This window comes from Notolepis coatsorum, assembly GCF_963971535.1.
Source record: "Notolepis coatsorum genome assembly, chromosome: 18".
In the NCBI taxonomy this organism is placed as follows: domain Eukaryota; kingdom Metazoa; phylum Chordata; class Actinopteri; order Aulopiformes; family Paralepididae; genus Notolepis; species Notolepis coatsorum.
The window spans coordinates 95,254,956-95,275,665 of record NC_140182.1 but is presented as its reverse complement, the minus strand read 5'-3'; the positions used below and the strand labels follow the sequence as shown (position 1 = coordinate 95,275,665).

Below are 20,710 nucleotides of genomic sequence, written 5' to 3'. Positions count from 1 at the left end.
CTTATGCAGCATCACTTTTCATGTAATGTGGACTCTCAGGGTAAGATCTAAAAAAAAAAAAAAAAAAAAAACATGTTTTTTTTTTGTTTTTTTTTATTATTTTTAATTTTCATGGAAAGATCTACAGGGACAGTCTCAAAGATCGACCAGTCGATCAAGATCGACGGGTTGGTGACCACTGCACTAGAAGTTAATGAGAGAATGCATAAGAATGATTATTCTGATCATATGTTTGAGCCTCCACTGTAATCTCCCCACCTACAGTGTAGTGAATTATGGAATTCTGGATTAGAGCAACAATAATCATTCTAATTGTGGCCCCTGGGACAAACTCTTCAAATGGGGGTCCGTGGCTTAAAGGGAGTGTGGCATTTTTTAACTGTAGCCCTATTTCCTACTTACCAATGATGGGTATCATCCTTTCTCAGCACAAGCCATGCTGTTCTGCATACTGGATATACCTGCGACTCCATTCACAAGCCCTGACGTAAATGCTGAAACCCACTCCACACAGTTCACCCAATGTAGGTTTCAGTGTTTATTTCAGGGCTTGTACAGAATGGAGCGAGCAGGGCCCCATTTTCTTTGCATTCGTGCTACTGATCGGCAACATCATTGGTAGGTAAGTAGAAAATAGGGCCTAGAGGTCCAACATTCTGACCTTTTTAATGCGGATGTATTTAGGAATTCTTGACCTTGATGTTTAGGAAGACTGCCCTGTATGCCCAGCAGCTTTCTGTCTTGACTAGAGCAACGTTTACTTTGCCAGCCTTGTTGTTGGACAGAAGTTGAAGCAGAGCTAATGAAATGCTACAAAGATGGCAGCCAAATACCCCTGTCAAGCTGGTGATCAAACATCTGGCATTATCAGTGAATTAAACATGTATGTAATATGAACACAAGGTGCTTCAGCACTGTGTTCCATAATACCCACATGATTCAACTTTATTGTTATTGCACAGAGTACAATTACTGGGACAAGGAAACGCAGTTCTGGCATCTAACCAGAAGTACAAAAGTAGCAGTGAAGTACAGTGTATATAAGGTATATAGAATATGAAAGATATGAAAAAGCTAAGGTATAATATACAGTATCAATGTACAGTATAAACAGTGAGTGACTATAGACAGTAGTATAAATATGAATACACTATAGAATATACTGTATGACCAATATAGACAGTGGCATATAAATAATATAAGTGCATGTGACTAAATATGAATGCACTAGGTTGGATATAAGCAGTATATTAAAGGGAAAGCGGTTTTGTTCATTTGCTTTATTTCTCGTGCAGTTTTCATGACCTAACGGTGCGTAGAGCTGCAGTGGAGTACTTTGAGCAGATACCTGATGGAGAGCTGGAGGAATACCTGCCACAGCTAGTCCAGGTAAGACCACAACCACAACCACAAACGACTAAAGGCGCACTCTGTAGTTCACTCAGGGCTGCTCCTGTAGTCTCAACCTTCTCCCTGTCCCTCCCAGGCTCTGAAGAACGAGTGGGAAATGGACGGAGCTCTGGTTACGCTGCTGTTGGACAGATCACTGAGGAGTTTGAGGATCTCCCATCAGCTCTACTGGTGAGCTATGAACTATGAATTGAAAATGGGGGACCCTGATGTAAACAAGACACACATCTTTCTCTGGTCTGCATCCCCTTAACAATTGTGTGTATTGAGCCGTACTGTATTGTACCCATGCTCTGCAATCTGTTAAATAAAGTTTTCATTCATTCATTCATTCATTCATTCATTCATTCATTCATTCATTCATTCATTCATTCATTCATTCATTCATTCATTAAGTCATTCATTCATTCATTCATTCATTCTCGAAGTCAACTTCCTGTCTGTTGTTGCTACGCAACTGCAGCGTGGGGGGAAACTGTCCCGCCTGGTACATTGTGTACGCTTCATTTAGTGGAGAAACGGATCGTTAAAGCGGCAAATTAAAGACAATCAAGCAGAATTTTCTTCAGTCCTTCACAATGCCAAAGAGCTGCTGTGTTACGCGTTGTACTAATGACAAAAACAGAAATCCAAATCGTAAGTTTTATACCATCACGCAGGAAAAAGTGGCTGGCAGCTAACGTTAGCTACGTTAACCTAGACAAATAGCTACATGCTGAGCTAACGTTAATTATATCATATCGAACCGATAGGAGCTTATCTTATCTAATCTTACGTGGATGTTTGATCGGGTAGTGGCACACGTGGTACCACCATGTAAGATTAGATAAGATAAACTCCTATCGGTTCGATATGATGTAATTAACGTTAGCTTAGAATCACCAGAAAGGCTTTTGAAATAGTGAAATGCCATGTTGGCCTCAATATTTTCAAAATAAATCATATGAAAATGTTATGAAATGAACAAGAATGTGATAAAACATGTAATAAAAATGGAGCTCAACGCATGCATTTGATGGTAGAAATCCGTTTGTTACCCTCATACCAAGATGGCGCGCGCTCGTGACATCAGAGGTTGGCACCTCCAACCATTGACACCCATCCAAAATACAACAGGTTATTAGGGTTTTAGTACGTTTGTGCTTTTGTCACATAACGGTTTGTGGTTTTGTTGTTGCATGCTGGCAGGTTGCTGGTAGATGCCCAGGATGGTGTCCATCACCAGAGCTGGTTCAGTAAGGTCCAGGCTGCCCTGAGACACTGCTGTGGCCGGACGTTGAGGAAGGAGCTGGAGCAGGAGGCTCGCCTGGTCAGCCTTCTCACACAGGTGGCTGAGAGGGTCCGTGTCGCAGACAAGACCCGACGCAAGGTCTGGCTAGAGCCATTCATTCATGCATTTAATCATGTATCTAACCAACTTGTTTATCCATGAATTACCAATACATCTGTTTATTCATTCCTTATATTCTGTTATTTGCACAGCTGGTATGAGTCATGTATTAATCTCTTATCTTATTATTTAAATGATAATAGATACTGTTATCTATGGTATCTATAATCATTATTATTATTATTATTATTATTATTATTATTAGTGCCAACTTGTATGGTTTTGTCTGAAGGAGGTTTTGAAGAGGGAAAAGTGGAAGATCAATGGCTTCTTCAAAGATGGAATCATCTGTCGCCTACCATTGGACCCTGCATTCCATGTGAAGGGAGTGGATATGGATGTAAGAGTTACATCAATGGCCTGTGCTGCACTTCTCTATTATCCCATTAAAGACCCAATGAAGAGTTTTCCTTTTAACCTGTGCATTTTGGGTGTATATGTGGCCTTATATGTTCTTAATGATTGACTTGTAAATATAATACACTTTTTTGGAATTGTCCCAACCCATAAGGAATCAATATAAAGGGCTGTTTCTACTCCAATGTTTAACTGTAATTTATACGCCCTTTGTAAATGTTGTAAAATGTTCCTCCAATAGCCTACCCTATTTTGTTTTTCATCGTGGGGCTAGATTTTTGTTATGTTTAACCTCTGTGCTGCCCTTCCCCTCCAGGCCTGTATGTTCTACAACTCTAACGCTGCTCCTCTGGGAATCTCCTTCATCAACACAGACCCTCTGGGCAGGAACATCAGGGTCATCTGCAAAGTGAGTCTCTCCGTTGTGTGTTTGAAACCCCCTCTGTCTGCATGTTACCAGCTAAGCTTCCACCTGACCATTTTGCCTTCAGGCAGTTGATCGTGAGCAAATTACTTAATAATAGATTTTTTTTCTAACCAAATCATTTGCTTTGCAACTCCGTATGAAATGTGCTATATAAAATAAGCTTAATTGACTGTCTGATTGATCATGTTGTGTGTTGTTCAGATGGGGGACAATCTGCGTCAGGACATGCTCATCCTACAGATAGTACGTGTGATGGACAGGGTGTGGCTCCAGGAGGGACTGGATATGCGGATGGTGACCTACAGGTGTATCTCTACTGGCAGAGACCAGGGTCAGTTCATTTATTCACTTGTTGCTTATTGATCTAGTCCTCTCTGTCCATTAGTGCTAATATGATTGAGATGCAATTAATTACAGGAGGAATGATGCATTGTTATGTTATATCTAGTGAAATTAATGGAAGAACAAATGTAAATGTAAGGGGGTAGGGAATGGGGATCAATAAGCTTAGCTTCCCTCTACTCCTTTTTTGGACATGTCTGCTAACTATACATTGCTCTTGACTTTTTGTTTATAATTCCTTTTTTTGTAATGTTTTTTAATGTTTTTAAATTTTTTAAATGTTTGTTGTTGTTATGATTGTTCTGTTTGACGGAGCTAGATACCGTTATTTGTTTGGAGGAATATGGAAAATACATGTTCAAAAATAAACTTCATTGTCTGCGATTGTGTACAGTATGTCTACATTTCTTGTGCTTGCACGTGTCTGATGTGTGTGTGCGTGTGTATCAGGCCTGGTGGAGGTGGTTCCAGATGCAGTGACCTTGGGGAAGATCCAGCAGGAGTGGGGTCCGAGTGGGGCTCTCAGAGAGGACACCCTGGAGAAATGGTTCCATATGTGGAACAAGACAGAGGACGACTATGAGGAGGTCAGGAACACAACCTCTTTTTGCCATCGACAATTGAACAATTGCACAGAAGAACCGTACAACTCAGTTTTGACATACTGTGGTAGTGTTTGCTACTTCAGTTTTGAGTTATATGGTTCTTTGTCTGTTCAACTGTCTTGGGTTTTGACTTTTGGTATTGATGGACTTTGACTTTGATGTCGAGACCTTTTCTGTTTGTGTGATGTTCTCTTCCGTGCGCGTATAGGCGGTCATGAACTTCCTCTACTCGTGTGCGGGCTGGTGCGTGGCCACCTTCATCCTGGGCCTCTGTGACCGCCACAACGACAACATCATGCTGAAGCGCAGCGGACACATGTTCCACATCGACTTCGGCAAGATCATGGGAAACGCGCAGAAGTTCGCCAACATAAAAAGGTACGGCTGCAAGTTGATGAAAGCAACAACAATGTTAAAATAAAATAGGAATATCACCATGTCTTGTGACGAAGAGATTAAGTGAAGTGTAGGGCAGGGGGCGACATGCCCAGAATATCATATCACAATATCTTTCCTGGTTTTTGATGGTATAACAGTATTTGATGGTATAGTTTTCTGGTACAAATTACAATGTAATATATTTGTTATGTCTTTACCATGTGATGTCTTTATCTGTTGTCTGTTGTCTTTATTTTAATACTGTTGCAATATATATATATATATATATATATATATATATATATATATATATATATATATATATATATATATATATATATATACATATATGCAATATTTATATAGGATGCATGATGGTATACCTCAGCCCTAAAGTGAAGTGTGCTTAGCAAAGAGAACGATGACCATGTGACTGAACGTGAACCCCACCCACCCCCCTTTATGTAATGGAAGGGACCGGACACCGTTCGTCTTCACACCGGAGATGCAGCACTTCATCACGGGCGGGGGTAAGAAGCCCCAGCGCTTCCATCGCTTCGTGGAGCTCTGCTGTGACGCGTACAACGTCGTCAGGCGACACACTGCCCTGGTGCTCAGCCTGCTGCAACTGGTGAGGCTATTATTAAACACTAGGGCTGACCCCTATTAGTCGATTAGTCGACTAATCGGTCGAAAGGAGCCGTAATCGACTGGCCGACCTCTTAGTCGAATATAAAATATAAAAAAATTATAATTATTTATTTTTTATCATTCTTTCCAAAAGAAAAGAGGCCTAGAAGCATGGCTAACGCTAATGGCACGCATACCAGAGGCTACCTGCCTAAGAAAACAGGCACAGAGGCACTGAAAGAGGATTTCACCCATCTAATGAACACACTAGACTAGACAAATATCAAGATGTATCCATCAGTGGACCAATTGCATGCTTTTGCAGAGGACAGGAAGCCTTCAGTCGACTCCTTCAGACATTAAGCACCCCCACAGCCCAAATGGAATGATTAAAAAAAGAAAAAAAGAAAAAAAATTACAAAAAAGAAAATAATTTTTTTCTTTTTTTTTGACCAATAGTCGACTAACGGCAAATTTTGGCCAATCATAGTCGACCATCCAAATCCTTAGTCGGGGACAGCCCTATTAAACACTAGTACTAACAAGCTCCGAGATAATGTTGTACAACTGAATACAACTTCCTCGTGTCCGTGTGTACTATATACAGTATGTGTCTGTTGCATCATCTGTGAGTGAGCGAATAAAGCCCCCCCCCCCACACACACAGACACACACACAGAATATATATATATATAAACATTAACAAGTGCAGCCTGAATTGTTTAATATTACTTGTATCCATAGATGTCCTTGCAGGCCTATTAGAGACCATGTCATATTTGAATCCTATGCATGTGATTTGATCTGTGGATTCAAATAAAGCATTTAAAATAGTAACCCACAATGTCCAATTGCACTGATAATATTTGTGTCCTTTAAACATTGTATTTATGTGGACACAAATAAAGATTCTAAATGTGTGTGTGTGTGTGTGTGTGTGTGTGTGTGTGTGTGTGTGTGTGTGTGTGTGTGTGTGTGTGTGTGTGTGTGTGTGTGTGTGTGTGTGTGTGTGTGTGTGTGTGTGTGTGTGTGTGTGTGTGTGTGTGTGTGTGTGTGTGTGTGTGTGTGTGTGTCTATGGTGTGTAGATGCTGGGTGCAGAGATGCCAGAGATGAAGGATATCAATGACCTGCAGTACGTCCAGAACAACCTGAGACCTCACGACTCTGACCTGGAGGCCACCTCCTACTTTACCAAGTACAGCACTCTTATCACTCAACACCGCAGCCACCTGCGTCCATCTGAACATCCCTCTTTATTATCTCCTAATAGGGACATATATCCATCCTCCTCTATGCTTTTATTTCTGCCTATAACGTTCCGGCTGAGATGGCTCCATCATCAGTCTCCCAGAGCGAGGGTGTTCTTGAACATAAAAGTGGAGATGATGGGTTTTCCTCAGCACCTAGATCTTCCAATACATTATGATTTTAAAATATGTCACAGTTGAATCAATGCCAAAAGGATTACCCACCATGCGGCACTGAGACATTTGTATCTGTCTCTGTCCTGAGTGCAGGAAGATCAAGCAGAGCACAGACAGTTTTGCGGTCAAGCTCAACTTCCTGACCCACATCTTAGCCCAGGGCAAGAAACCAGGACCGGCCGCCATCCAGGCCCAGACTCAGAGCTCCGCCCCCAACACCAACATCCAGGAAGCTGTCATCCAGGGATACAATATCAAGGGCAAGGATGTGGTGAGACTGCATGTTGCTCTATGTTGTTATTGTTATTACTTTGGTCAATGAGTATTGGCATCAGAGCTTTAACAATATAGCTATGTTCATAATTTTTTATTGTAAAAAGAGAGTGGACAGTGTCAATTCTCCTCAGTATTATTATTATTATTTTTTCACTGGGAGAGCGTAACGTGCACAGAGGTTCACGCCATCTCCCCAAGACCCCCTCCCTGGGAATTGAACCCTGGTCTCTGTGGTGGCGAGTGCTTAGACCTCTCTACACTACCCAGCCACACCCAATTGTCCTTAGTATTTGTAGGGACAAATATAAAATTCTAGGCCAGTAGGGATACGTGTGGTTGCAGATGCAGAGGTCTTAACCACTGACTATATCATCTCTCAGCACATCATTATTAATGTGTCACCTAAAGTTTATTTTTGGCCAACTCATCTGAGGCTCTGTTAAATCATAACAGCTGAGGGAAATGATAAAATAGCTAATGACAGCAAGTTCCCACTACTAGTTGTGAGATAAATAAGCCGTGGCAGGCTGCTGACTTGGCCCTGCTCTCTGGTGATTGGAGCAGTCAGACACCGAGGCGAGTGAGGAGTGGCGCTGCAGGTTGTTGGTATTAAAACGCTCTTTGATCAGAATAAGCGTCCTGTAGTCGGTGTAAACTGGCCATCTGTGGGTCCTGAAAGACAGAACACCTTGTCTAGCAGCAGCACACAGACGCTCAAACTCACTGTGATTGTAAAAGGTCTCGCTGAGGGGCCAAATCTCCATGTGGGGGACTTTCATGAAAGAGTAGGTTCATTATCCCTTACCTGCCCTAATCCCCTCCCCCTTTTTCCCCTATTGCCCCCTTTCCCTAGCCCTCTTGATTGTGAAGCGAAGCGACCTTGGGTTTCCTGAAAGACACTATATAAATTAGATTTATTATTATTATTATTATTATTAAACATTGTATGAAAAGAATAGGCTGTTTCAGGGATTAGTTGATTGATCATTGTTGCCCTTTTCGCCACTGGAAACAGGGAGGAAACCCGTCTAAAGGCTCACTAACCTGCTGCGTCGGCAAAATCAAACAAGCCGGGCGGCTGGGTGGCGCAGCGGACTAAGCGCTCGTCACCAACGCAAGAGACACTGGTATCGAATCCGGCTGTCAGCGTTGCCTCCGGCTTGGCCGGCCGTCATACTGGCTCGATTGGCAGAGTCAGCGGGAGGGAAGCCAGTGGGTGGGTCTGGGTCGTTGTAAACAGCGACTCCTACAGTTCGGTCGGGGCGCCTGCACAGCGAGGGAAGGATCTGGAGGGAGGTAGTGTGACCTTCCACACGTTACACTCTCCCAGTGAGAGTCCGCGCTGCCAGGTGAAAAGAAGTGGTGGGCTGGGTACACATGTGTCGGAGGAAGCATGCGATAGTCTCCGCCCTCCCAGACCGACGGTAGGGGGTAGAATGCGCAACGACCAGGAAGGGGATTGGGAATTGGCATAACGACTAACATTGGGAGGGGAGAAAAACGAAAAAATAAGGGGGGGGAGATCATTCAAAAAGAAAAAAACAAACAAGCCGGAAGTTGGGTGAACATGTGCAGTGTTCTCCAATTCCATCTTTCCTATACAGTTTAAGTTACTGTTCCACAACTAGTATTTACGCACATTGCAGTGCATTCTGAAGCAATTCAATTCTGACAGATGCTAAACCTTTGAGACAGCTGGACTCAACCTACTGTCTTGTTACTTTTAACGTGCAGACCTATGAACTGAGGGTGACCATTGATGACGGCTATCTGAACAGTCACAAGACGTTCGGGCAGTTTGAGCTGATCCACAAGCAGCTTCAGAGACACTTCATCGAGTCAACGCTGCCCCAGTGAGTGATGCAATACTCTCCGCCATCCAGGTCGCATCGCACCGCTTTGGTCAATTTGGATAATAACTAAAGGCTTATTCACAACCATTCTCAGTCTGTCTCCTTGTCCATCCCTCACTCTCCCCTTTTCCCTCATCCCTTCCCACTACCTCTCTCTGTCTCTCTCCCCCCCTCTATCTCCTTCCTCTCCCTAGATTCCCTAGCTGGTATAGGATGTCCTTCACCCCGGGCAGGAAGATGTCCTTGCTGAATAAATACCTGAAGGAGTTGTTTGAGGGTCCCTGTAAGGGGGTAAGTCCCTCTTCACATCACCCCTCCATCCCCCGCCTGCTCTGTCATAGCTGTTTCATCTCCCCTGTGTGATATCTCTTTTACCAAGGTTTTACCAAGCCCCAGTGTCACTGTAACTGAGGGGTTACAAAACCCTGACTGTATTAAAGATTGTGATAGATTAAACCACTACTACATATCGCTGCTGTCGGGACAAAACCTCATAACTCCATTTTTTTATTTATTTTTTTATTATATAAATCAACTCCGTAGATCATCCTCCATATGTGTGTGTGGGTTTTACAAAGTTTAAACAATGGAAAAGCATTAAACCGATCATCTGTCTAAACCTCCTAACTCTATTCACCCTCAAATCTGTGTTAGTTTTTTTCATCTGCTGAAAAGTTGGGTTTTTGGAGTTATGAGGTTTTATCCCGACAGCAGCGATATTATTATTATTATTACTTGCCAGACAGTACAGTTAATTATGGCAGACACTCAAATAGACGGCACGGTGACAAAGAGATATCATTTACAGTATTTTATTATTATGCAGAAGATACAACTGATAATTACTGGGTCGCTCTTTTATGGCGAATGATATTAGAAAGTCAGAGAGTAGCAAAGTCAATGGGAATGAATAATTCCTAGGCTAGGTATACTAGACCAGACGCCGCCTGGCGTGAGATGGCAATATAGGGGGGCAAACGAGGGTACAGCTGGAGACTGGTGATATCCTCCCACAGAGTTGTAAGCTCCAGAGGAATGAAGAATGTACGGATACTCAGGCTGGTCACTTGAAGAAAAGGGGTTCTCATACGGATCCGGTCTTTATAATCCAAGTGCTCAGTAGCAAGGTAATAGCTGTAATCCAATGCCCGATAGCAATGATGATAGCCAGCCAGCTTCGTCCCCGAAGCTAGCCCGATGTAGAATCTTCAGGGTAGTTAAATCCAAACGACAGTGGTATTAACGATGCTCTTCTCCACGGTACTACGTTTCCACAATCACTATAATCCACCAATAATGGTTCTACAATATCGCCGCTGTAGGTTCCAATGCGCACATGTCCAATAGTTCTGCTACTAGGCCCACCTCGTGTTCGGATACTAATTACTTTAAGTCCACACACACTTGCTAAGGTTCACGCTAGTTACTAAACGAACGAACTGCTTGTTAATGCTGCACACCGAACGAACTGCTGTTAATACGATTCACACTAAATGACGACTCTTTACTTCACATTAAGTTAGGTCGAACTTGACTCTGCTACTATACGCTAGGTTCAACTACTGCTGTTGCATTACGTCGGACGAACTTCACGTTACTGCATTAGGTCGAACTGCTACTGTTTGCGCCTTCCACAATATATATACTTACAGGGCTTTCTAGTGCGCAGCCGAAGCTCTTGTCTGGAATCAATGCGCTGGCCCCAGGCATGTCTCAACTTGTCCAGACTCGTCTTTGAACTTGTCTGAGGGGCGCGATTCTTGGCGCCGCCAACGTCAAGGGCATTATCCAATGAGGAAAGCGAATAATGCTATGATTCAAACGGAGGCTTAAAGGGATATAGCTTATATATATATAAATAATATACAAGTTATATAAAACAATAAAACTTAGATTCTCAATGTTAATCTGGCCCTTCAGAACAGTCACCATGTCTGTCTGTCTGTCTGTCTGTCTGTCTGTCTGTCTGTCTGTCTGTCTGTCTGTCTGTCTGTCTGTCTGTCTGTCTGTCTGTCTGTCTGTCTGTCTGTCTGTCTGTCTGTCTGTCTGTCTGTCTGTCTGTCTGTCTGTCTGTCTGTCTGTCTGTCTGTCTGTCTGTCTGTCTGTCTGTCTGTCTGTCTGTCTGTCTGTCTGTCTGCAGAATGAGTTTGTCTGCAGTCTCTTCCTGGATGGCCCCAAGACAGCCCAAGACAGTGTGGTGAAAGGTAATAACCTGCTCATTGACACTCATGTACACAAAGAAGAAACCACGACTCCAAGCGATATGTTCTTGATTGATTGATTGATTTTTATTGTGGAGTAAAAGACAGCATCCAAGGGATAAAAACATGAGCAAGAAAGAAAAAAACATGCAAGCACTTATTTCCATCATGGTCCCTGATTTTGGACATGGACAGACATCATAAAACATAAAAGCAGGTTCTTGATGGATTCTGCACTAGTTAGTTCTCTGTTAGTCTCTGAAATCCAGGTAATAGAAGATAGTTTCATATTTATTGAAAGCTGATGTGAGTCATATATGGTACGATATGTCGTTACTGATGTCTGTTTCACCTCTGGGTTGCAGAAGGGAGCCCGCAGATCCAGCTCTTCATCTCCCACAAAGGACGCAAGCTCTCGGTGCTGGTCAAGCATCTGAAGAACATTGTGGGTTCCCTCTCTCTCTCATGGTGATAAAGTGACCTCTGTGATGCATTACATACACTGTACTGAACCTGCTGCTTCTCCGACAGAGGTTGGCCAACGGCTCCAACCCGGACGCCTACGTGGTCACGCGTCTGAGGCCGGAGGACCCCCACAAACACTCCAAGAGGAAGACCAAGGTGGTCCGCAACAATGACAACCCCACCTTCAATGAGCTGGTACCACAACCTCCCTGTTATTCTATGAATGCATATGACTTTGTGGAGGTTTATTGGGTCTCTCTAACTAAGTCAGTGGTTCTCCGCCTCTTTTATGCCAAGGACCCGTGAATTGATGCACATTAGTCCGAGGGCGCCCATTTGATATGATTTTGTCTCAGGGACCCTCATCTCAGAGGATTTTGGTTGTTAGATATGATTAAGTCAACAATAACATAGCTGCCTATACTACTATATTGATGAGATAACAGTGACACCTACTTTCAGAATAGTCACTGAGTCTTGCATATCCTCTCACTTCTAAGGAAATGTAGAAAATTTAACAATTCCCCCATTTTTCTGAGGACTCCCCTTCAGGGAAACCATGGGGGTCCCTGGACCCCGCATTGAGACCCGCTGCTCTAAGTGATCGGGTGGAATAAGAAGGAATGCTATCATGTCAAATAGTAATGAAGTGAAACAGGTGTCACCAGACTCAATTGTAGTGCAGGTACCTTTTCACCTTTTGTCTGTCTGTCCCATGTGTTGTTTAACCCATCGGACTCTGACCTGTGGTGCTCGACACGTTTTACAGCCTTTTATACTCCTGCCTTCATGGTGCTGTAACACGCCCATATAGAAGTGCAAATAATAAAAAGCCTTTTGTAGTAAAGTAAAGTGTAAGCGTTCCTTTTTGTGGGGTTTGGTTTTTAACATGGAGGAGGGCTCATGTCATATAGACCACTGCACTTCCACATTACATTGAGCTCATGGAGGAGAGAGTGGGGGGAGAAATTAATGAATGTGGATGAGAGCCTTGACATTAAGTGGTTGTAGCTACGGCTGTGGGGGTGCTGGAGACATGATCCAATAGACGTTTATACGCCTGAGTCTCCTGAACACGGAGAGATCAGTTCCAAGTCGATCGGCACTTTCTCCGCCGAGCTATAGTCACTTTTCGCACCTGGGATTGGTCGCTCCGTGTTCAGGCGTATAAAAGTCTATTTGATCATGTCTCCAGCACCCCCACAGCCGTAGCTACAACCACTTAATGTCAAGGCTCTCATCCACATTCATCCCTCCGCTCTCTCTCTCCCATGATTTCAGAATACTGGAAGTGTTGCGGTGGTCTATAGACTTTTTCTAATTTGACAACATACACATTCTAAATGGGCCCCTAGTCGATTTCCTGTTGCAGTGTTCGCTAATACAACAGCTGACAGGAAATACAGCAGAGACATGGAACCAAGCTGTTCTCTAGCAACACAATTCCATTGAGAAAGGTCTATACATAGCCCTATAATTGTGCATAATGTTTGCCACAGTGACATTTTTAAAAGCTGCCGTAGTCAAAAAGCACCTTTGTATCTATGTTCTAAATCTATTAATTCCTGTAAATCCTTTGGCTAAAACACATCTGTCTCCTATCATGATCCACAGCTGGTGTACAGCGAAGTGCCGTCACTTGAGGGCAAGGTGCTGGAGGTGACTGTGAAAAGCAAGAAAGCCTTCGTGGCCGCGACCGACGTCAGGCTGGAGGAGCAGTGGCTGAACAAGGAGCAGTGGTTCCCACTGGGGAACTGTCCCGTCTGACCACCGCTCTGACCACAGAGAAATGCACCGGCATCCCGTCGCCACTAGGGTGCGACAGCGTACTGCTACGACTCCATAGAGGGGGATTCTCATGATTGTGTGTACTGATAGATAGAAGACGAACGCAGCTGAATGGGGGAAGCGGTGAAGTCGGCGCTGCTTATCAGAGTCGAGCTCACGCCGTGCGGCACACGAGTTACGAGTAGCCTACTGTTTGAATGGTGAAATGTTACAACACTGAGCCTGGGAAGACTCTGTGAAAGAGACCGTTTACTGAGAGCGTGACTGTCTGTGATCTGCTCCTAACTGTGTTTTTCATCTTCGCACGTGGCCTACATCAAATTAAGGACTTTGTTAATCGAGCCCCGCAATAGGCACGTTACGTAGTAGCCTTGGTGATGGATGAAGGGAAAAAATTATTATTTTCATAATTGCACTTTCTATGTACTAGTGTTGAGTGTGTGAGGTCGTATCTTCTTCCTTTGCCTAGTCCACTTTGTTTTAGTGGTGGTAGATTTAGAAGGAGGGTGATGCAACAGGCTTTCCTCCGCAGCGTGCCTGTTATCTGCCCAGTGTGTGGCTCTGTTCCCTGGCCTGGCTGTCAGCTGGACGTCCTTGTGCTGGTTGGAACTGGACCGAGGAGAGGAGTGTGTGTGAACTGGATGACGACAGCCCCCCCCCCCCCCCCCCCCTCTCCTTCCCACATCTCATCCATCACCACCGCACACTGATACACACATGTCACACACATGCCCTACGACGTACACACACATGTGCGCACACATGCACACAACTTAGTGTACTCAAACACATACACACACACACAACTTGGTGTACTCAAACACGTACACACACACACACACACCCCCACACACACATACCTAGACATCCCAAGGTCTCCATGTATTCGTAATGGTGTCCTGCTGACGTGCAGGCCAGGGCAGCTGACCTGTACGATGCACTGACTCATTCACAGGACTTGTTGATGTACATAGTTTGAAATGGAGCGTTTCTCCACTGGATTTGGTTTAATAATGTATATACCTCTCTGAATGCTATTTATATTGCACCCTGCCGGCTCAGTCAGAGGGGGGTTGGGTTCAGAATCCATGCTGCCAGCTGGCCTCGTTTCTTTCTTTTTCACTGTCACAGAGTGTTAATGTATCCCTTTGTCGTTTTTAATGCGCAGCCCTCCTATTAGAATCAACCCTATTGTTATATCACAAGTAATTCATTCTGTAAAAGAAAAATAATGTGTTTAACGAATAAGATATATTTTTTTCCTTTCACGCATGAGTCGTCTCACGAGAATTGCATCTACCCCCCTAATAATTGTTTTATCATCAATGTTTAATTGTGTTAAAAGAATCTGCTAACTTTCCCCCAGGGTTTTTTCTATAGCACTATGAGCAGTTGATTATAGCTCTACCCAGTGAGTCATAGCTCCATTATAGAGCGGTTGTCTGAATCAGAAGGTTCCCGGTTCTATTCTGGCTCCTCCCGGGAACATGTCGAGGTGCCCTTGAGCAAGACACTTCAACGCCTAACTGCTCCCAATGAGCAGGTTGGCACCTTGCATGGTCCGCCATCGGTGTGGGAATGAATGGATGAATGAGAGGCAGTTGTAAAGCACTTTGGATAAAAGTGTCAAGTCAAGTCAAGTCAAGAGTTTTATTTGTCACGGCATACAAGTATACAATGAAATGCGGGTGGTCTTGCCCGCAACGATGTGCAATACAGTAGTAACAACATATAATAGAATCCAATAAAACAATATTGTGCAATAAACAAGTAACATAGTAGGGCATATCGGTATTTGTACATAGTTATTTACAGAGCATGGAGGACATGCTAGGTCCTGTGGTAGTGCAATACACTGTTAGCTACGGATGAGGCACTGGGTCTTTCTGTACATTGCTATTTTATACAATCTCAGGTTATGCTATACTATTTTTAAAGTGACCTTTCCTTAGTGGCCATAAGTGTGGGCGTGTGCAGCATGAGTGTGTGCTTGCTCATGTTAAAGTGGCTGCTAGTGTGTGAGCGTGTACAGTGTGTGTGTTGTGTGTGTGCTCATGTGTGCTTGTGTGTGGAGAGTTCAGTGTTCAAGGCTCTGATGGCCTGGGGGAAGAAGCTGAGCCGAAGCCTCTCTGTCCTAGTAGCTGGGGTTCGCAGGCGTCTGCCTGACCTCAGCAGCATGAACAGGCTGTTGTTGGGGTGGTGTGGTCTTTCATTATTCTGCAGGCTCTGGATTTGCACCTCTTGTTGTATAGAACCTGCAGGGGTGGTAGTGCAATACCCGTGGTACGCTCGGCTGAGCGCACCACTCTCTGTAGGGCCTTCTTGTCCTGTGCCGTGCTGTTTCCATACCAGGCAGTGATGTTTCCAGTCAAGATGCTCTCTACAGCTCCGGAGTAGAAGGACTGGAGTATCTTCCTAGATACTCTGAACTTCCTTAACTGTCTCAGGTGGTAGAGGCGCTGCTTCGCCTTTTTTACGACTGAGTCTATGTGTGTTGACCATGTCAGATCCTCTGAGATGTGGACCCCCAGGTACTTAAAGCTGCTCACCCTGTCCACGGTAGCCCCGTTTATCCTCAGTGGTGTGTGTGTCTCCTGCTGTCCTCTCCTATAATCCACGATCAGCTCCTTGGTTTTACCAATGTTCAGGGGCAGCGTTCCAGTACCTCAACCTCCTCCCGGTAGGCCTTCTCGTCGTTGTCCGAGATCAGCCCCACCACCACTGTGTCGTCCGCAAACTTCACTATGGAGTTGGAGCTGAACTTGGCCACACAGTCGTGTGTGTATAGTGAGTACAGCAGGGGGCTCAGAACACAGCCCTGGGGGGACCCGATGCTCAGGGTGATGGTGTTGGAGGTCTGAACCCCCACCCTGACCGCCTGGGGCCTTTCGCTCAGAAAGTCCAGTATCCAGGCGCTCAGAGCGGAGCTCAGACCCAGCTCGATCAGCTTGTCCACCAGTCTGGTGGGGACTATGGTGTTGAACGCTGAGCTGTAGTCAATGAACAACAGACTCACATAGCCCCCCTTCTGGCGGTCAAGGTGAGAGAGGGTGCTGTGCAGTACTTGGGAGACCGCATCGTCAGTGGACCTGTTTGGCCTGTATGCAAATTGCATGGGGTCCATATCACTGGGGAGGGAGGCACAAATGTGATCCTTGACCAGCCTCTCGAAACATTTCATGGCCACAGAGGTGAGTGCCACCGGTCTGTAGTCATTGAGACATGTTGGGGAGGGTTTCTTTGGTACAGGGATGATGGTAGACATCTTGAAGCAGGCAGGGACCACTGACTATGTGCTATATAAATGCAGTTCATTTATATTATCCGAGTCCTACTGAAATCCCTTCTGCAGTATAGGAGCTAGAATCTATCTAGAATCTATTTTCTGACAATAAAACTGGTATTTATATCAAAGAGTGTGCTTTTATTTTCTCTGCGTTGCATCCTCGATGCACGCTGAGATGTATGTATGTATTGTAACAGTATGTGTGTGTATTTTTTTTTTTTTTTTTTTTATATTTTTTTTATTATTGCAGAACAAAAAGTTATTAAAAGTCAGTACTCAACACACAATGCATAATGAAACTTTCAGTAAAGGTGGTTATAATATATGCAAGTACAGAAACAGGATAAAACAAAAATAGTCTATAATAACATTTTAGCCGTATACAGTGTATATCCAACGAAATTACAATTATATAAATGTTAGTATATAATATACCCCTAATACCTATTTTCTAAAACCCTACACACATATGCTCCAGCTCAAACCCCCCCCCTCCCAGACCCCCTCTTGGATAGTACCTCCATTATCCCTCACTCCTAACCAGACACCACCATTATAAGCTAGCTTTTATTCTCTCCACCACTTCTACCCACATTGACATTTTGGATTCATTGATCCCAAGAATTCTTGCTGTAGATATTTCTTGATATATCACATCAAGATATGTAAGAAACCACACTTTTCGGCACATTTTTTCCGGTTGAAACCAACGTGATGCGATCAGTTTTTTAGCTACTGTGATACCCGATAAAACCAATCTTTTTAGTTGTGGATTCACTGCAAACTCAAAAACATCATTCAATAGTAATACCGCGGGGTGTACAGGTATATTCCAAAATACGAGTGTTGATAATTGTTGGGACACATCTTTCCAGAATGCCTTAACTGGTGGGCAGTCCCAATACATGTGCATAAATGTTCCTTCGTTCCCATTTGTACATTGGGAGCATTTGGAGTCTTGTATAAGCCCCATTTTGCACAGCCTTATAGGAGTCAAGTATGTCCTGTGAATATAGTTCAGATTGATTTGTTGATGATCCGGGTTCCTTGATGTAAGTCGGACATTTTCCCAGGCTCCTTGCCAATCAAAGTCATATTCCAGGTCTGGTATATCCCTCCTCCAGACAGTGTCTATTTGAAGGGTTTCATACGAGGACGTTAGTAATTGATAATAAAAACTTGATACAAAACCTCCCAATGTATCTCTTTCATAGAAAAATTTGTGGTATCTGTGGTGTTCAATTGGTACGAGTAATGGAACACCGTGAGATCTCATACAAAGTCGTAACTGTATGTAAAAAAGCCATGTGGACTCGGTGAGGTTAAACTTTATGCATATTTCGACATAACTACAGAGGTCCTTGTTATTAAAAATATCCCCTAATGAGTGTATGCCTTTCTCTTCCCATATAGGGAATCTTATAGGTCGTTTTCCCATTAGGAGTGCATTGTTATTGAATATGGGAGTGTGATTATGCCATTCTTGAGGGTTAGGATATTTCTTTTGTGTTTCCCGCCATGTTCTGATTGCATGGGTAATTATTGGGCCAAATTCTCGCTCACAATGCTTGATTGAAATTTTAGTGTGTGCTATGTCTTCCAGTCTCTGTGGGGCTACCATGTTTTCTTCTAATTCTCTCCAAGATACCAAAGCCTGGGGGTCAAACCATATCTTCACTGGTCTTAAAGTGAAGGCCTTAAAATATTGTAAAAAGTCTGGGACTGCCATGCCACCGTCTGCTTTATTTCTCTGTGCGGTGGATCTTTTTATGCGAGGTGGTTTGTTATTCCAAATAAATTTGTATGTGGAGGTTTGTAATCTTTTCCAGTAGCCCTCTGGAGGAGGTAACGGAAGCATTGAGCTGAAGAAATTGATTCTTGGTAATACATCCATCTTAACTATTGATACCCTTGCCTGTACTGAGTTTTTAAGTTTTGCCCACCTGTCCAGGTCGTCTTTGATTTTGTTCTGTATTTTTGTGTAATTGTGCTTCACCGTTTGTCTTATGGTGGGAAATATTTCCACACCCAAGCATCTGAAATGTTTGACCATGGGTATCGCACCTGGGAGGGTTGTGTCTTTTTTTGCACTGGTGTTAAGAGGAAGAAACGCCGACTTAGGCCAATTTATTTTAAATCCCGATAAATCACCAAAGTTTTCTATCAACTTGAGTATATGCGGCAATGTGTTGTTGGGGTTTTGCATGAACAATATTACGTCGTCCGCATATAAACTAATTTTAAGATGTGTGCCCTTGATTACTATTGGTTCTATGTGTTGGGATTGTCTTATAAATTGTGCTAAAGGTTCTAATGATAGATCGAATAGTCCGGGACTAAGAGGGCAACCCTGTCTGGCTGAGCGTGATACCGGAAAGATATCGGAGATGAATGTGCCTGTTGTAATCCTGGCCGATGGGTCCTTGTATAGTACTTTAATCATATCAATGAATCCTTTTCCTAACCCCATCCTTTCTAATACTGCCCATAGAAACGACCATTCTAACCTGTCAAATGCTTTCATAGCATCCAGGGATAGTATCGCCTTAGGTGTGGTGTCCTCTTTGTCAGCATCTATTACGTGCAGTATTCCCCTTATGTTATCATTGATCAGGCGACCTTTTATGAATCCTGTTTGGTCCGGATGAACTAAAGACGTCATATGCTTTTGCAATCTGATGGCTAATATCTTAGAGTACAGTTTGACATCGGTTCCGAGGAGGCTTACAGGACGGTAACTACCGCACTCAGTGGGGTCTTTGTCTTTTTTGTGAAGAACTGAAATAAGTGCGGTATTTTGGTGTTTATGGAAGCTTCCCTCTTTGACTGAGTATATGATCATATTTAGTAATAAGGGTCCAAATATGTCCCAGCAAGAAATGTACATTTCTGATGGGATACCGTCAATTCCCGGAGCCTTGCCGTTTTTCATTCCGGATATGGCCTCCTTGAGTTCTTCTAATGTGATCGGTACTTCTAACTGTTTAGCGTCTTCCTCCGTAATTTTAGGGAGAGTAATTTGATTAAGATATGTGTCTAATTTGTCTTGATCAAAGGTCGTTTCTGAATTATATAAATCGGAGTAGAATTCTTTGAATGTATCGTTTATTATTTTGGGTTCTGTTACTAGAGTTTGTTGTTTCCTAATGGCATTTATATCTGCAAATTTTGCATTAATTCTTAGTCGCATGGCTAATAGGTGACTAGGTTTAGATCCTTGGAAGTACTGCTGTTGTCTTGTGCTGCGTATTTGCAATTCAGATTTTTGTCTGTATATTGCTTTGATCTCTGTCTTTAGAATGTTTACTTGGTTTTCTAGTCTAGTAGAGTTGTTGTATTTTAAAGAATTAAAAAGCGTTGAGTAAAGCGTTTCCATTTCAGATAGTTTTGTGTTTTGATTTTTGCGCAATATGGAGGAAAATCTATCCGAGAAATCCTTAATCATAGTGTGTGTGTATTTTTTGAGTCTGATGACAGGAGTTTCTTTTAGGGAGACCTCACAAAGATGAAGAGCGAGGCTGTATCCAGGATCTTACCCTCTCTGGACAGGAGAGGCACCCAGCGGTAACCTAGAGCGGGGATACAGTACACACAATACAATATCACATAAGCATACTCATACATGCACACACACACACACACATACATCACACGCAAGTGCAGGCACACACACACACACATGCAGATGCATGTATAGACCTCTAGTGAACTGTCCCAGAGCAGACCTCTAGTGAACTGTCCCAGAGAGCAGACTTCTAGTGAACTGTCCCAGAGAGCAGACCTCTAGTGAACTGTCCCAGAGAGCAGACCTCTAGTGAACTGTCCAGAGCAGACCTCTAGTGAACTGTCCCAGAGCAGACCTCTAGTGAACTGTCCC

General features: G+C 43.5%; 1 protein-coding gene across 3 annotated transcripts in view; it reads left to right on the top strand.

The window, feature by feature from the left end:
- The window catches only part of pik3c2g (phosphatidylinositol-4-phosphate 3-kinase catalytic subunit type 2 gamma), a 50,745-nt gene extending 35,838 nt beyond the window's left edge, over window positions 1-14,907 (top strand). For all 3 annotated transcript variants that reach the window (XM_084334292.1, XM_084334293.1, XM_084334291.1), the window contains 17 exons: window positions 1,296-1,389; window positions 1,487-1,581; window positions 2,599-2,779; window positions 3,033-3,140; window positions 3,474-3,566; window positions 3,786-3,915; window positions 4,377-4,513; window positions 4,740-4,909; window positions 5,384-5,540; window positions 6,626-6,735; window positions 7,058-7,235; window positions 8,975-9,093; window positions 9,288-9,384; window positions 11,234-11,297; window positions 11,660-11,739; window positions 11,826-11,954; window positions 13,374-14,907. In XM_084334292.1, the coding sequence (XP_084190418.1) occupies window positions 1,296-1,389; window positions 1,487-1,581; window positions 2,599-2,779; window positions 3,033-3,140; window positions 3,474-3,566; window positions 3,786-3,915; window positions 4,377-4,513; window positions 4,740-4,909; window positions 5,384-5,540; window positions 6,626-6,735; window positions 7,058-7,235; window positions 8,975-9,093; window positions 9,288-9,384; window positions 11,234-11,297; window positions 11,660-11,739; window positions 11,826-11,954; window positions 13,374-13,526 (2,095 nt within the window). In that variant the 3' untranslated portion in view covers window positions 13,527-14,907. The remainder of the gene's footprint in view (window positions 1-1,295; window positions 1,390-1,486; window positions 1,582-2,598; window positions 2,780-3,032; window positions 3,141-3,473; window positions 3,567-3,785; window positions 3,916-4,376; window positions 4,514-4,739; window positions 4,910-5,383; window positions 5,541-6,625; window positions 6,736-7,057; window positions 7,236-8,974; window positions 9,094-9,287; window positions 9,385-11,233; window positions 11,298-11,659; window positions 11,740-11,825; window positions 11,955-13,373) is intronic.
- Window positions 14,908-20,710: the final 5,803 nt, after the last annotated feature.